At 42.5% G+C, this 18733-nt stretch overlaps 1 protein-coding gene across 1 annotated transcript; it reads right to left on the reverse strand.

Moving 5' to 3' along the window:
* Positions 1–5689: 5689 nt before the first annotated feature.
* On the reverse strand, positions 5690–17328 carry T265_02286 (hypothetical protein; the record flags this gene model as incomplete). The annotated part of the gene is made up of 4 exons (XM_009166490.1): positions 5690–5731; positions 11797–12008; positions 12104–12156; positions 17222–17328. 4 exons carry the CDS (start codon positions 17326–17328, stop codon positions 5690–5692), a joined length of 414 nt encoding a protein of 137 aa, XP_009164754.1.
* Positions 17329–18733: the final 1405 nt, after the last annotated feature.

Genomic DNA, 18733 nt, shown 5'->3' on the forward strand with positions numbered 1-18733 from the left:
TCATATTCAACAGAAAACCTAGGGTGAATTGCGATGGGCCCGGTTGTATGTTTTTTTCAGACAATTCTCCGTCGTCGGAAGTGGAGGTTCGTACGCAAGCCTTTTACGTTTGTGGCAAAGAAAGGTTACAGCCAGCCCGTGATTACCTAACAGTTACACCATGTTGGGAGCTGTAGACGTGAAAACAACTACATAACCAAACTAGGTATTGCCAAGTGCCAGTTGTCCTATCCAATCCCAGACAACTTCAATGAAGAAATAGTTCAATTTCACAACTTCAAAATTACAAATTCCACAAAACGTTACAAGCCTGTAAGTATTCTCAAAATTTTATTGGCTAAACTAGGTTTAATGTATCCATTGGTACGTAGTCAACAGGATTCACCTTACTCAACTGTCTCTCATCGGGCGTCTTCACACAAATTCCATTCATCGTTCCAACCCATGAACACTCTTCTATTTCGGCCACATGTCCTCTTACCGTCCGAAGAGGTAGGTTGCACAAACCTTGGTAGTTTGCTTTCTGGCAGGCAATCGAAATTCCTTCAGAACCCAAAGATGGCAATTTGGAAACCTTGTTGAGCGTCGCTTTTTTGTCAACTACTCCCGTGGTAGCTGAGAATGGCGTATCAATTTTTAGCAGAGCGATAGAATTGTCCCACGTATCTGAAGGGAATAAATAGACTGAATTATTTGGAGGTGAGTGTGTTTTCGGGAATCTTGTGTATTCCGTTCGCATTGCTTGCCAGGTTATTGGTATTTTAATGAAGTTGGAAAAATAGTTGCCTTGTACCTACATTTAATTGCTTGGAACTTTTGTACAAACCTGGTAGTACAGTGAACCATGCAACAACTTAGCCAACACAAAGATCGCTTTGGGACTAGCCGCATTGCAAGTGTGTCCATTTTCCGGCTAACTGACTCATGATCTATGTAGACTTCACGCCACAGAATGATGTGCATTACATATATCTATTTTTTTCAGGATCCAGTAGCTTCATTGTGTACACTCAATTACGTGGTGAACAGGTGCGTTTGAAGGAATCAGATCAGCCTCGGATAGGCTCCTCTTTGTGCTAACCCTCAAACGTATTTCCAGCGCAAATGCCACCTCAAGGTTCAATTGGTCAATATTAGGATGGTAAAGCATTTGCCGTAAACGAGACTGGAGAAAATTTGTCAGCTGTCACCTATCGCTTGACAGATAGGCATATTTTCAAGCTAAGTTATTTCGTGTTCCGATGTTGAATTTACGTAATTTTTGCTATCATATCTGCATAGGAGGGTTGTTTTTAGTCAGTCTCACCATACTTTTACTAGGAAAAACCATACACCTTCATGGGAAATCGTAACACGAAAGATCCCAAAAGATTATATCTCTATCGACTCCAAAAATGCCAGAAAATATGCGAACCAGTTTAAACAAGCATTTTGTAAGTCCAAGCTCTTGGTTTATAAAACTAAAAAGAAAGCATCGTATGGATTGCAGTTTAGAGAAAACAAACTCTGTTTTGGTCATTTTTACTGGCCATTTTTCCGGGCAAGTTTTATCTATTTACACGACCGATAAAGAATTTCAAAATTATTGAGGCCCTAGAAGAAGGGGATGGACAACAGGCAAAGTATTTTGTATAGCTTTATTCGGTAGAGACAAGCAAAACCATTTGGTTTAGACTAGATTTTTTTGGAAATGTTTGAACGGATTGTGATGGCCAGAGTGTAGGTAGACTAAAGCGAGATCAGTGAAGCCGTAGAAACATGCTGAACACATATTTAGTCCTGAACTGCTGTTTCCTGTATCCAAACGTCAGAGGGATCAAAAGTTTGCGATCTCATTAGGGCATTTCACTGCTCATGTGACTTTCCGTTTTCGTTATAAAACCGTTAAGCCTAATATCTACTCTGTGCTAAGTACGATAACTCAGGTTAGTCTTTGGTGGGAATTGCATTGTAGTTAGCTGCTACCTTTCCATATAATGGGTTTGACCGTTATGTGATCGATTTGTTGCTAATATTGGTCACATTGTATCCAGGTAGTTCGAATACAGCGTCCTTTTCAACTTACTAAAGTTTGAAGGCCACATGTTAAAACTGTGTTTGTAAATCCGTTAAAGTCAGTGTGGAAGTAGCGAGCAACTGGGTCAACTGAGATTCTGTGGGTAACTGCAGCAGCAAAACAAATCTGCTGATATTTTCAGAGGACGTGGCAAACATGTTGTACCCAAGGTTTAGATCAAAAAATCACTAAGGCTTGTTAATGGGCTTTCATACGCAGTTCATGAGCAAATTTTCCGTTTCTTTCATAAACCCTAGTCCAATGGTACTGTTCTACGAGCTGTTTAGTCACTTTTAGATACACCTGAATTCACAAAGGATACCTTCTACGAACACAGTGGATACCGGTTCAAAATCCCATGACCAGCTGAAGACTTGACCAGCCATTTTTTCATTGCGTTTGGTTTCTTCACTCCTAAATTCTTAGAGATAAGTGACACTATGAGCAGAGTCATCAACGTGATGCTCGCTCCATCCGCAATCCAGAAGCAAATTGGGGAAGTCAGCAAAGTCCAGATTCATTCAGAATCCGGATAAGTTGTCGATGTCATTTATATCTCCCATGGTAGACTGTTATACCCTTTCGTCCCCAACATCGCTCCAAAAATTCGCCGACATAAATGATACCATGTACAGGCCTTTCCAGTGTGAGTTAATGCACCAACCGAAACTTTCCCGGATCACTTCAGTCATATTTGTCGACTCATGGACTGGTCACCCTGTAGCTCAGGCAAATAATAACAATGATGCAATTCACTGTGTACCTGATCGAACCTATCACTGGTTTCCGGTTTTATAATGTATAAAATCAGTAACAACCAATCACTCGGTTTTGGCTGTTGACCAAGTGGCAATTCGTCTGTTCGCAGAGTCTGAAAAATGGCTTTCAAACTTCTCGTCACCATGTAAGGAGCCATCGCCAGTACACGGTTAGGTCCCAACTGCATCTCAACCAATCGTAAACAGTCTGAGCAAAACAATCCACTGTATACTCTTGTTGTCTCTGTAAGGCTTCTCAAAGGTCAACTGCACTGGTGTCGCGTGAGTCAACCGGATTGCCTTCTGTTTGGTAACAGCAGTTAAAAACTGCGAGCAACAATTAAACAAGTCAAATCATCTAGATGTGTAGAGTTGAACACCTAGCTACGGACTGTGACTCGCTTCCATCTCGTGCTGATGTTGGTCCCCTCTCGGAAGAGAAGTGCAAAAGCCATCCCAGTGGGGTTACAATTGAAATGTTACACTAACTTTACTTGCATACTGACAATAAAGCCTCGGGGCCTGAACGAAACTGCTGCACTGTTAGCGACGTCCTAATATGATCCCAAAAATAGTTAATCATGATCCATTTAACAAGGCTATAAAATATGACAAATGGCAGGGTCTCGAGGACTGGTAACAGGCAGTAACTTAAACGGTGTGACATGCAAAGCCAATGTGCGTAACCCTTTAAATTTTCACTATGTTTCGGTGGGTCGCTACATGCATACTTTACCCAAACACTAAGTATGCGTAGTGCAACGTTACGTAATATATCACGCAGTTACGTACTTGGCGATTCCATTTTATACCGTGGGTGAATAATGCATTTGGTGGTATCACTGTTGAATGGAAAAAATTATCTGAGTAAGCAACAATTACATATTTTGGTATAACTACTCAGCTTGTACGGGACATTCTCGGGGGACGCAAATGCAGTCAACAGTGAGTAATTCACAACACTCTGCATTAAGCTACTGTGACTTTGCCATAAAATACTGTAGAACCTGTTTAGGATGAATTTTGCCAGGGTTCGTTGGAAACAGAGGAGTGGAAGTCGTCGGCTTGTTGTAAACCGGTATTGGTCCAGGAATTAGGAAGAATTTCAGAGGAGAACCCACGCTTTGATGTTAGAAATAAGACAATGAACCTGGTGAAGAGATATCGAATCTAGTTTAGTGGTTGTTGATCAGATGGCTGTTGATCACCCTTTAAACGTCGTTCCCCTGCTGTCGATATTCATTTACCTCCGTGAGGTCGGCTTCGGCAGCGGGTCTACTCGGCCGCTCTTCGGGTGTATCAAGCCACCTACGAAGCTGCGTCCCATTTACTCTTTTCGATCCCCGACCATCTTGAATTGTATCGACGTTTCCCCGGTGGTCGGTGACGACAAACGGCCCTTGCCATCTGCTGCCTAGCTTCCGCGATCCCAGTTCACTCCTTCCAGGATTCTGATGATCCTTCCACTTGACCTTCACGCTTATGAGGAATGTTCGCACCTTTCTACTCGCCGTTTTCTACCTAGTCCTTTCCTGAACGGCAATCAAGTTTTCTCGAGCTTTCCTTCTTTCTTCCTCTAGTTCCTCCGGAGACAAGCATGTTGCCGACCACGACTCAATTTCCTGTTCAAGCGGAAGGCGCGGATGTCGACCGTACATTAACTTAAACGGGGACTTGCCTGTGGTTGACTGCGTGGAAGGACGATGAGCCAACAACACCATTGGCAAGTTCATTTCCCAGTCACCTCCTTTGGCTGCAAGCCACTCCTTGATCGTTCGGTTATTACGTTCGGTCAGGCCATTTGTTTGCGGGTGGTATGGTGCCGTCCTTAGCCGTCTGATACCCAGCTTCTGCAAGCAATTACGAAAGTCTTCTCCCTCGAAGTAAAGCCTCTGATCGGTTAGGATCATTTTGGCACCCCATTGGTTGGCCACGATGTGATGCATTACCACTCCGCTGATCGTCGTCGCCCGCTGATTCGGCACGGCTGCCGCCTCAATCCATCGCGACAGGTGTTCTGTCATTATCACGATGTATTGGTTACCACTGGTTGTCACCGGAAAGGGGCCCATGAAGTCAACTGACCACAACTCGCCGATTTCTGAGACAGGAATAGGTTCCGTGGGATGGGTTGCCCCTGTCGTATCCCCTTTCATTAGTTGGCAACGCTTACAGGACACCACATAATCCATCACACTGGTAGTGTTGGGATATTTTTGTGTGGGTCATTCGTGATACTGACTGCAACATCCACTAACCAGACTATGGCCGTACACTTGGATAAATTGTGTGCAGTGGTGTTCAAAGTCACCAGCTGTAATCATACGGTTGTTTTTTATCACTAGGTGACACCGTAGAAACCCTCGGGAAAACACTAACATGTTTCTTTTGCCTATCCTGTCTTTACCGCTGCATCCGTCAAGAGGAACAACGGTGTCATAAGTTAGTATTGTTTTTCTACTCAGTCTAATTGAACTAGCCAATCGCTGGTGGTTTTACCCACAGGGTGGGATTTATAAAAGTCCAAATCACCGAATAGAAAGTTTGGTAATGCGGTCAAGCACAAAAGCTAGGACTTGTTGTAAATGACAATGCTGCGTTCGAGGGTTAGCAGTTCACCCTTGTGACAGAGCTTCCTTAATCCCTGCCCATCGATCTTCGTCATTATACGGTGCAGTTATGTAAATGTAGAAGCAGGCCATGTTGGATAAGACCAGTGTCACTTGAAAGCTCAGGTTGTGATCATTCTGAGTTTTTATTTTTGAGAAAAAATGGTCAGAGATTGCTAAAACGAGGAGAGGTTCTAGCCAAGTTAAACAACGTGATCTGGAAAGGAATGTGGGTCTTTGAAACAGTGATCCACTCTCCATGTGCCTCAGCAATCGGGACTGACGTAATATGTTCCCGATAGAGATGTCTGGTATTAAAATAACAGATCTAAAAATGCATGTTTCAGAAAAGTTTGGTAAACAGGTGGTGGATTTATCATCAGGCGACTTTGTTTTAAACAAACCTTCGTTCAACCATGTGAGTAAACTTCTACGTTGGTACAGCTTTGAGTTAGACAAAAAACAACTCAGAGGGCTTTGCTTTTTGCAAATTTTTTTCAGTTAGTGTGTACAATCAATCCTACGGCGGATAGGTGGAGGGACTTGTTCTCCGGTTTTATGGCACTTCAATATGTTGGTCGTTTACAAATTTTGTTATTCTACATGGAGATAATGAATGTCAGAACGGTTGGGATACAGCTTGAAGGAGGTCACATAAAATTTGGTTGGAATCCAAATAGATCCGGTAGTGAGAAAATCCTCCTCACTGATAGCCGCACAAAGTCAATTGTCAACTGGATGTGTTCACGCATATGGAGCGTACTCATATGTTGTAGATCTTTTCGGGATTTTCGAATTCGCGTTCATATCACTTCCGTTTGAACGGCTTTTCTCCTGACCCGGGAGCAATCAGTCCAGTACGTGCAAATCAAAGGACGAAACCACTGAGCTCAAGTTTTGTTCTTATTGAGCTCATGCAGTGCTTCAAACCTCGGGTGTGCACTCACTAGAATGATTGTGCCAGGACGGGAAGAGGACTGCCCAAACAAGAGTGATGTGGAAGTGTTCGTATGTGTTGGGTATGAACCAAAGCAGGAGATAAGGCTTTCATTTTGAAAAAAGACCTAGTAGGAAACACATCTGAGAGAAGGTTCGGATAGAGATGAGATCATATCCAAAAGGAATGTTTGTGTATAAGTGTCATCAATAAAGTGAGCTAAAACCTTTGTGGAGCAGCTACTGAGTGTAGCACGTTCCGATTTACCCAAAAAGCATTGACATTGCATTTCCAGATGATTTTCATCCATTCTATTCCAGTCTTTCATCTTCATTCGGTCAAGATAACTTCAGATAATATTGGACCAGGCCTATATCCGTTCCGTGGCGAAACAGAATTTGTGCGTTTGCATGTATTTACATGCACGTGTGGTTTGCATCGTTGCCCCGCGGTTTAAAAAGACAGTGGCTGAACTACCAAAGCTAGTCTGCCTAAAGTTGGCACTCACACTAGTCTACCGCCAAGGTGATAAGGAAAAACCCTCTCACCTGATTGCTCATTAGTGTTACACAAAACACTGGCAAGATTTCACCTGAGGGCGATCATACCATGGAACACACATAGACAGTCACTTACACTCCTCTTGTTATGGATCAAAGGAATCCTTTGCACTTTTGAGACCAGCTATTCTCTCACCTAACAGTTATTTCCATTGAAGTGATCTCTGCCTGGGATTCCATGATAAGTGGGTGAATGAATCGTATTTCAAAACTCTTTCAGCTAGTTTCTATTCGACTTAAAAAAATACAAGTTGATCAGCATTCGTTGATAACGCAAACAGCACTTCTTCGGCTAGTGCCGTTTTAGTTTTTTTATCGTGACTACAGTTTACAAGCAAAGATAAGTAAACGGGTTGTCTTTTGAATATGCTTGTCCATTCTAGTAATACTCAGTATGAGACAGACTTTTCTTGTCACTGGCTTGCATTTGTTCAATGGAGAAACATTCGAACCACTCGGATAAACATAGTTAAACATTTTTATAGTGATATATAGAGGAAAATGTCGGTGGCTCAGGTAGCGTAGATGGTCGTTGGCTAGTTCAGTGAGTTGGGAAATTTGATTGCAAACATTTCATCACCAACCGAGGTGACCACGTGGGCTTCGGCGAATAAGGACACGGGATGACAGAACAATCAATGGAACCGCCCGACCGGAAAACTACTCGCGGTCAAAGGTCATCCCCGGCTACCAGCACGTACATTAACACACACGCAACACTACTCAAAGCACAACCATTAACCCACCGCTACGCACAACTACGTTCCCGAATGACGCGCTGATGATGTCACCTCGATTGGTGATGAAGCGTTTGCAATCAAATTGCGCAGCTCAGCGAACAAGCCACCCACCATATTTATATTGGCTGTTATTGGTAGTCGTAAAAACGGTATCACCAGATGGGACGGACCTTGTAGAGAGCGTTAACTAAGAAAAACATCAGCAAGAAATTTATACTCATTCTTAGCCAAGTTGAGACAACAGTATAGTTCGCGACACGGGACTCGTTACTGGAAATGAGGTGACTAACTTTGAAATAGGAAGCTGAAGGGTATCATCAAAGTCAGCCATTTTAGAGAGTTGGGCACTGTGCGAGGGCTGCACTGCGATCCGGTTTCCAAATCACTTAGTCAAACAGCAAGTACTGGGGAAATATTCAATGTCTACGACCGCGTTGGTGTATTTGTGCAAAGAATATTAGATTTTTATAGAAGGTTTAGATAAAAGTTTGCAGAAGGCTGACAGATAGAACGTTCTGCATTCCCGTTTCTGGAGATTAACCGAATTGTAGATTATCTGAATGGCAACTAGGCAAGTACGAAGCTGTAAGATGAGAAGTCGCGGTTAGAATTTCAGATTATTGGAAGTTCAAAAGCAAATTGTGATTAATTTGGCGAATAGAACGTACCGTTGGACGAGTTCCTGTCGGGGTCAAAGATGACAGATGCAAGTTAGTTTTTAGTGTATTCATGCGGTTCTCACTAACAACTGGTTTATGCCAGAATGACGGGGATGCGAATGACTCCCGCTTTTATTTGTACAAGGTGAAACTAGATAAATGCCGGTTAAACTTTTTCTGGATGATTACTTACTGTAGTGGACAATAGTATCAATAACGATAATATTTTTCAAGCGTGTTGTAAATATATGATCCATAAGTTGACAGAGCGGACTACCTATTTGGTTGCTGAATACTCATTGACAGCCCGCTGCAGGTTTTATCACAGCTTGGGTTTCAAAAGGTGTGCGTAGTCCCCGAGATTGCATAATTCTTTTACCATTCATGGATACCTAACTGCAGGTAAGTGGCGAAGTGCTGCCATGAATAGCGTGTTCCTTCAAGAAAAATTACGTTGACATCTAGAAAATCATACCAACTGAGACGTGGAGCAGCCTTTGTACAGCAGATTCAGTTGAAGAATAGCCGAAACTGATCGATTCCGCCGTCAAAACCAAATCAATTTGCAAATGAGTTTAGTTCGCGAATTTCTTACAGTTGGGGTTCAAGTCAACCACAAGACTGGCGGAAGATTGGGGAATGTTTCTACTTGATCAGCCTAAAAAAAGGCTAAAATCAGACGTGGGCGTCGAACAGGCTTCAGTGACCCTATAACTAGTGTGCAAGCGAGCCTTTTTTTCGGCCGCGCTTTATATGATTCACAACAACGAAAATACTAGCAAGCATGGGTAGTATGGTTCTACTGGCCACAGTAGCGGAGACTTTAAATCATTGCTTGGGTCCTGTTACTTGTCTGACTAAGTCGCGAGTATAATGGAAAGAAACCCTAAATCAAATAGACCCCACTGGTTTACCCAGACGCGTTACATTTTTGTGAATAGAGTCATCAAAATTAATTTCGGTATTTTAATTCACAGAGCAAAGTACTATGAGGAGGGTAATGCCCGACCAGTGTAGGTCCACAAAAATCGGCAAACTTGGATGGTACGTGGATTTCGAATCTCCAAGTTTTACCCTATTTTCTTGTACTGTATATGAATCTATACTAGTACAAGCTATAAATCCGGACAAAATCATCTGACCACCTTGGATATCGCAAGTGTGGTCTGTATGCACGAATGTGGCGAGAAACAGACGTTCTCGATAGGTCGATTGATCGAGTGAGTACCCTTCAAATTGGAGGTCCGTAGGAGTAGGAGTTCCATCTCGGTCAAACCGGTTCATGTGTGTAGTCCTTTGCACAAACTAATAATTGTTCTCCGTGGATGGTTGAGGTTCAGGTGTTATTTCAAAAGCCGGACGGTCAACTACATGATGAGAAATCCACTCTAGTTACAAGCAATGATGTATCGCACAGTTCTGAGTAGACCATTTTTCTCATAAGCCTTCAATGGCCCGGGTAGCTTTTCGTACCACTTAGGAACATTACATACGATCAGGCAGTTCTGCCTGATGGTAGTCCACAATTACATAGGTCTTTTGTAACCTCACCAGTTCCATTACCGAAAGTGTACCCATGGCTTAGAACTGCAGGAAAAGTAGAGTCATCCATCATAATAAAACTACTGACAATCAGCATGTCCTAACTGGTGGCTCGGTGAGTTTACCGTCACATAGGTAAAACTTTCAATAATCAGCATTCCCGGGGAGTCGACATTTTGCTCTGATAAGGCCACTTGTTGAAGTTATACCTGGAGCTCGTTTGTGGGTATCATTGACGCGAGACAGACGCCGTAATCGAAGTTAAAACAGTGCGCAATTCCATTCTCCTATCATAATCTGCGGTCGCGCTAATTACCACCTCCGTTCTTTTACAAGGAAGTTACTCATACACGCTGAAACATGGGCTGGCATTTGTACAGCACGTTTCTTGATGAAGAAGAAACGAGAGATTCAGGTATATGAAAACTTGCCATATAAATGCATGTATTTGTCATAGTACCTGCGTTGTTTGATTTAACTTCTGAACTCGTCCATTTTGGGAAGTTCCAGGGTTTAAATATCAGCCGGAATCTATCGAGCTTGAAGTTTCATCTATCAATTCTAACCCCAAGGATATCACTCCCCGAAGAGTCCGTCCTCCTGAAATGGGAGTTTCTACTTCAACCGAGAAGAGACTACAGTTAGTCCTGTAGCATACCTTGAAGTCAAGTTCAAAGACTTGTCGATTGTTCTGCTATTCAAGAAGCTGAGTATGGTTCAAGTGTTACTCACCAGGCAGAACGGCGGGTGCCAGCCAAGTTGTCTTCTTTGCAGTATGTTTAACAAGAACAAAATACCAGTCTTACTTCACCACTATCCAATGGCTGAAGAATAAAATTTGACTGGCTGGCCTGTAGGTGCAAACATATAGAGAATCATCCTCCAAATAGCGCCGCCCAAACAACATTCTGAGCTGAGCTCGGTTGGACTACCAAGTCCGAGTGGCCAGGTCGATATACTGGAAAAGGGCAACATAATCCTATGCATGTATATCACGAATAATACATGCAATCTATACTAAAATAATGGCAATACACCTTGGATGTGCTGTTTTTATTTTGCCGAGACCCATCTGAATAAGGAGCAAGTCACTTGGCATTTTGCAGTTGAATGATCAGATACATGACTGTTCGACTCTGTTGGAGAGACCTACTAGGACACCGATTGGCTTAAGTGTAGATGGTAACGAATTTGTTTCCGGGTGGTATATTTGCTGATCATGTGTGTGACATTTCGAACATTTCTTTTGGCGCACATCATTCCGGGGTGAAAGAAAACTCTGTTTAATCAAGCTCCGTTGTAATCGTATCCCTCCAGTTTCAAACCAGGTACCAAACCACATGACACTGGATCTGCTGACATTTCGCTGCAGTTGATACGTGGTTTCTACTATTCAAATATGCATAATACGTCTGTATATTTGTAATCGTATCCCTCCAGTTTCAAACCACTGGATCTGCGGACATTTCGCTGCAGTTGATAAGTGGTTTCTACTATTCAAATATGCGTAATAGGTCTGTATATTTTTGCCATTCAGTCATCATTTGTGCCCGACCATTTGGGGGTGGTATATTTGCTGATCATGTGTGCGACATTTCGAACATTTCTTTTAGCGCACATCATTCCGGGGGGAAAGAAAACTCTGTTTAATCAAGCTCCGTTGTAATCGTATCCCTCCAGTTTCAAACCACTGGATCTGCGGACATTTCGCTGCAGTTGATAAGTGGTTTCTACTATTCAAATATGCGTAATAGGTCTGTATATTTTTGCCATTCAGTCATCATTTGTGCCCGTACCATTTGGGCTTTGGAGGGTCCCAATACAAGTTCTCTAGAAGACCTATAGGTCGGAGTTGCTTGGTATGTAGATATGAAGCTGTTTACAAACAGGAAATTTCAAGGAGGAAAAAGAGTTGGTGCGTGATACAATACTTACGGGTAATTTACAGTTTCCTAGTATTACTCTCCAAGTTAAACCAGACGATGGTAATGTGTCACAACAGCTGGCAGCCGTTATGATCCAGTTCGCCGCGATTATCGTTCCAACACAATCTGGTGCACCGTGACGTTGTACCCGCACCACCAATGGAAAGTCTTCCTCTTTTGGATCAGGAGTCGAGGTTACCACACTGAGTGTGGCATGAAACACTGGGTGAGAAATGAACACAAAATGGTGCAGAGTGAGCTGTTTCGTCACACTCTTTAATGCTGAGTTTGCAGGTCTTGTAGAGCGATGTACTTACCCAGCATCAGTGATATATGTAGCAGACGACAGTCTGGGGCCATGGGCATTATACTACAACGTACAAAAAGAAGTGGAAAATGTGACTGTCATCCATTATTTATAATTCCTCTTAAAGCACAAGCAAGTTGATGAATTCTAAGAATTTGACCTGTTACCACATCCAACGGAACTTGTCCCTATCATCAAAAGCAATTTACTCCCTAGACGTTTTTTTCGAGCCTGTAATTTTCTATGTATTTCGAATGTCTAAGCAGACTGAGTGTCATTGTGTGTCAAAGTGATTCATAGTTGGCTTATTCACATTACACTGTTTGAAAACAAGGAGAAACTTCAAAAGTATAAAAACTCTATGTGTATTGCCTTAACAAATGTCACTTTCTGGCACTACATTCCTTTCCACGACAGTAGTAAGAAGCAATTACAGGTCAAGGCCAAACATCGGCAATAAGAGGGTATCCTGTCTTGTTTAGAAAGGTGATATGGTTAGCTAATCACTATCTGACTGAAGCCCGAATTAGTAATAGAATGTGGAACAACTTTAAGGAGGGTGCATGTGATGTCATACGCATTTACTCTTAACAAAGGGAATCGCTCACATGGAATAAGAGTTTTTTCATCTGAGTTCACATTTATACCATGCTTAGGATTCTTTGTCAATGGAACTCAGATGGAAACTGAGAAAGCCCGCAGTATTTGGTGCTGGTTTGAACATGTGTCCTTGTCCGTCAGTCAACGGTGGCTTTCAATTAACTACTGTCTAATGAGGAAGGTGTAGCTAGACAGCCTAAAGATAAAAGGACTTCAATCCACAAGCTAGTTGTGACGAAAGCATGGATGTAAACGTTTGAGATGACACATAAAGGTGGACAAAAGTTGCGTGTTGTGCGGAAAACAATGCATTTTACCAATGCTATAAGGTAATAGAATGGATATTCAGTCAATCACGCTATCTGTGTTTTCATTAGGAAGTAGTACAGAACCTGCAACGCTTTTCAGTTCAACTACTGAATGATGTCACACAAAATCACGCAAGACTCACAGATATGAAAGCAGTTTAGCTATACACAGCTGATAAAAATGAAAAAGACAAACGGCCAACTTGCGCAATGGATAGCTTGAAAATATTAGCTTCTCAGCTCACTTATAATAAGTAGCCAAGTAATCATCGACCAGCAAATCACCAGCAGCCCAACAACTACCCAGTCACCAGCAGCCCGACAACTACCCAGTCACCAGCCGCCCCATCAGTTGTGCTGTTCAGATTACCGTTGTCTATCTGCACATGTGGGTAGCTAAACATAGATTGACCAAAAGGTTCGTCCAGGCGAATGATAGCGATCCGTACGATTGCGCTGGAAAACTATTCAATAGTGGCGTACTTTTGCAGCACGTTCAGTTGAAGAATACCATAAACGAGCGATTCATCTGAGCGATTCCGTGAGAACCAAGTTGATGCGCAGATGAGTGTATTTTTCGTATGTGGTGGTAATTGGATGTCAGCTAACTGATCCCGATGCATGCTCAGTCAGCAGCTGCAGCAAGATTTTGGTAGACGAATACACGGCAGAGTCACCTAAACGACACACACAAATCACCGGGGGCATTCATTCTTGAACAATTTTTAATCAACAGCCTGCCAGTCTAATCACTTTGACTGTAAAGGATTCGGTTGTTAAAATATATAGCATTCAGAAAAGAACATTAAAAAAGTCCACTAAACAGGGAGTCCGTCTGGGAAAATGACGTCACCACAGTGGTAGTCTATCGTTCGTGACCACAGTTCCTACAAGTTTATCGGTTCTGCTGATGACTAGGATAATCCACAAGGATTATTACTTGTGGCCTGTTTGATACTTTCTGCACCTAGAACACGTGGGAACATTAGTGTTTCTGAAGCATCCAAGATCTTTGATAGGCTTCGGGACCATAAAAGCTCTAGTTCAGGCTGATTAACTCTACAAAGTAAATGAAAAACCCATTCGTGATAAAGCCTCATCTAGTTCTGAGCTCAAATATACACAGATTGAAGACACTTTTTCGGGTTAAGACGGAAAGGAAGACTGTGGTACTATTGGCACAGAGAACGTCTTCCAGCTTGCGTTCACTTTTGGATCGATGATCAAAAATAAGTCTAACACACTTCAGAACTTCGGTTTTTCACAAACGAGAGAGCAGTCGGGAATGTGTTGTTGTTAAAGGACACTGCGTGATAGTTTAGGGGACGAATTGTCTCCACTCGATTGAAAGCATGACGCTTGAGTGAGTTATGATGAGGGTTTAGCCAATTGCTCTTGAGTGTCCTTGATCACAACTTGGGTACTCATTATATTTAGCAGTCAGCGATGAATGTTTGAATAACATTTTCTGTGCAAAGTCTGGACGAACGGACTTCCAACAGTTGAACTGCTGAAAGGTTGACAATCGAAGAAGGAAGGACAGGCAAACACGTGCCTACGAGGACTCATCTACTGACACTGCGCTTAAAAGAATACGAAACTTGGTGTTCAACAACATGAAAACTAATGGTCTGACTGTGCCACAACTGTGTGGATTATCTAAACTTTATAAAGAAAGACTTCTGATGCGCTTGTTTGCTGTTACGACAAATTTTCCCCTACAATCTAATACCCCGGGATAAGCTGAAGTTCCTGAACATATTCCAGGGCAAATATTTTGCTGCAGCAAACAAAAACATCGGTGACCTCATAAAACGGGGTAATCTCAACGATGGAAAGATGCTTCCACTGGCGAAAGTGTTCAATCCCACAGATTTGCATCTGAAAGAATTTATAGCATACCTACGAAAACATATGAAACAGCTAAAGCATGAAAATTTTCACCAAATCGCACATGAAAATTCAGATTTTTCAGCGTTCGCCGATGTTAATCAATACGCCCGCTTGACATTTCAGATGTCCGGAAGTAGACCCCCGCACAGGCAAGGCCCCGCACTTCTGATGGGCTCTAGTAAGATCTAAACTCGAGTCCAGTGCTTTCACATCTTGGCCTGGACTAACCAGCTAATTACGTCAGGACAGGGGAACGACACTTCAAACCAGAGTAACGGGAGTGTGAATGACAATGATTGTTCGTCATCGACGTCTGAGATAGCAGCCAACTGGCGGCTGAATCAGCTGAATCTATTTGGGTTGGTTTGTCACGCTTCGCACGACTAGAGGGACTTCGTGATATTAACAGGTTTTCGCGTTCCTGCATTCTGTCCTCCCAAGATTCCCAGTTTTAAACCGCGTTCAGCACCGCAAGAAATCTGCTAAAAGGGTCAACCCGGAGCAACTGAATTAAAGATAGCCTGCGTTCACGCCATTTTACTTGCCCCCAAATTTTCACAGCGGCCTCCACGTATATATTAAGATGCAATATTTCTAATTGCTCATAGTTTCAAGTGAATGAATTATTATTCAAAGGTAGAAAAAACCACTTTGACTGTCAATTGAAATCGATCACATGTTTACTAACCTCTACAAATTGGGGTCACTGATTGTACTAAAAATAGAATTCCTGAGTTCCTTCCTTGCAACAGCTGACTAAGGCCATTAGGAAGGTGCATGAAAAAAGGAAGTCTATCCTGACCCACTCGCTGATGCTAGCGATCAGCTTTGTTTGCTGTACGCATCAATGCATTAAAGTGCAGTATATGTGCTCTATAATCACTTAGGATGTTCAGAGGACTAAGCCTGAAGTCTAACTGTGGGTGGTGTATGACCAAAATCCTCTTAGGGTTTCTGTCTTTGATGGTGGCATATAAGAAGTGTCGTATGGACGTAATCCACTACTCACGAGGTTGCTGAAAACACCTCGGTAGCTCGAGATCGGGTTCACTTCTATCAGTGCTCGAAAAACAAGCGCGCTCCCAGAGATTCCCTCGACAATATGCTAAGCTTGAACATAAAGTTCACAAAGTTAGTGACATTCGCTCACTTGCACACCAATGTTGTTTCCAGGGCAGACCCAACTGAGTATATTACTTATGATGTTCTACAATGGAAACCGATCGTGGGCTGTCCAAGAGTTTCCAGAAACCTCGTAAATAGTGCATTACGCCTACATGGTGCATTGCGATAATTCGAATATCGTATCAACTGAATCATGAGGTAGCCTGGTGCAGCACATTCATTAAAAACATTATAAACGAGAGATTCAGTCTTGTCACCCTGAAAGCCTAATTGGTATACTCTTCTCATCCACAGATTTACATCTGATGGGAACTATCGCAAACCTATTAAAAAGTAGGAAAACTGCAAATGTAGCTTTGCACATACAAGCAGATAAGCTGAATGAACTTCTACTTGCCCCTTAATGAGCAATTTCTTTTTGATGAGAGAAAATCGACAAAGGGACGGAGTAGCTGTGGAATCACAACTAGGCCGATTGTTTTCTGATATCTATACGGCCAAACTTGAGAACAGGAAGTTGATGGGTGATATGTCGATACGACAAATATGCTGACAAGTACTCCGGTTTAGGCATCACCTTACCTATAGGAAATTTATAGATTTTAGCACGAAAAGCCAAGTGAATAATCAGGTATCCTTTCCAGACCTGGGTATGATCCGAAGAACCAACGACTCTATTCAAATAAGCTTGAATCACAGGGAAACTTGAGGTAGACAAAAAGAGACTTGGTGTGCTGTTTGGCTCCGAGGGTCGAAAAATATGTTCATATGACAAACAGGATTGCGGATTGGGTGCTATTAGGAAAATTTAAGGGGGAACGGCTAACCCGATCATTTTATCTCACGAACTATTCGAATCAGAACCAGAACAACTGTATCAGTATCTGTCGAACCCAAATGATTTTTTCTACTGATCCCTTTCGAGGGTCACGCTGTAAATGAGGGACTATCCCGAGGTTTGCCCACAGCCGTAAGATCCAGTTCAACGTAGCTAAACTTCGGTGATTCTTCCCAACTTCACCTCCCTACGCCAGACAAAAAATGGAAACTATCAGTGCTAAACTTATTAACGTTTGTTTATGAATTCAAGTGTGTTTGTGGGTCGTACCGTACGGCAATTGTCTAAACGGACTCGGAAACAATGCGCGAAACGGTCCGTCTGCAGATGTACAGGCACAATCCGGAGTTCTACTGTAGCTCACCTTGTCGACACAAGGTACATTTTAATGGGGCACTGGATATCGGTTGGTGTGCCAGGTTCTAGAACGGTCAGAATACTCAGCATCACGATTGCCGAGGCAGTTGCCATCTGACTCCAAGTTGTTCAGCACTTCCAGTTGAACAAACTGCATGTTAATGTAGTGATAATATAGTGTTAATATAATGAAAGGAAGAAGGCTTTTGCTGCGGAGTGTAGCAGCCATACGGCGGAGAAAACACGTCTCCGCCGTCCGGACCTACACCAAGGAACTCTCACAGACGATAAGTTCCCCTTTTGACTTGCTCCCATTTTGCATTGTAATTATTTTTATACGTGTGGCATCTCACCATTTCCAACTGTACTAAAAACTTTTATTAGTGCATATACCTTCTGATTTGTGTTATGGCCACCATCAACAGTGCACTAATATAAATCACTTGTCTGCAGATAGCATAAACAAAAAACTATCTCCCGGTTCAGCCTGCTACGTTATCAAATAGTGAAGTCGTATTAGCGCAATCCTGTGCACCGACTTTTAAACTGTCGTTCAAATGGGGCAATGAGGAATGAGCGGAAAATTGTAAGATAATTTACTTCACGTCAAACGTCTGAGAGTATGTCAACGAAGCAGTGCTCGTGAGGTGGCATACCAACGTAAGGCCATGAAAAACAAATGGCCAAGATAATGTGCTTTGAGCAGTGAAGATACTCAAGGGAAATCTATGGACATGATTATGTGGTAAACATGACTGATACTCTATTCATTGCTCTATCCATCATTCTCTTGTTTTAATATTCCATATGCTGTACATATAAGCCAGTTCGAATACACACGTGCTACTTGTTGCGCTGTGCTGAATTGTGGCAGTTCGTTTGGTTTGGTTATATCGATATACGTGCGGAACTTAATTCTCACGGATTAATATGCTCGACAAAGTGACTGTTTGCGACCTGACCTCAAGCAAATGGACCGACCTGACGCAAAATGCACGATAACCGTAGTAGGAACTACTGATCGGAGTATACGGCTGAACCTAGGCGCTCAGCATTCGCACAATGGAATTGAATTTTCGAAAGGTATGATGAGTCCGTGATGGACTCAAGCAACCGGGCAATTGAGTTTGGAGTACCAATCCAAACATTTAAACCCCATTTGGGCATCCCGGGGTCTCAACGAAGCTGGGAATTCATCCCACAAGACTTTTCAGCCAGAGGAATCGATGCTTCAGTGGAAAATTCAGTGGACACTTGGTGAGCTGCAAAAATCTGAACGTAGATTGATACGGTTTTTGTTTGAGCACTGTGAGAATTGAGTTTCGTACGTATATCGGTATAACCAGACGAACTAGAAATCCAGAATTCAGCGAAGCGTAACAACCAGCACATATTGTTCGAATTGGCGTATATGTGCAGCATATGGAGTATTAAAACAAAAGAATAATGAATAGAGCAACGAATAGAGTATCAGTCATGTTCATCACATCCGTCACACCTTGAATGAGCGTGTGGATGT

This window comes from Opisthorchis viverrini, assembly GCF_000715545.1.
Source record: "Opisthorchis viverrini unplaced genomic scaffold opera_v5_26, whole genome shotgun sequence".
NCBI lineage: Eukaryota > Metazoa > Platyhelminthes > Trematoda > Opisthorchiida > Opisthorchiidae > Opisthorchis > Opisthorchis viverrini.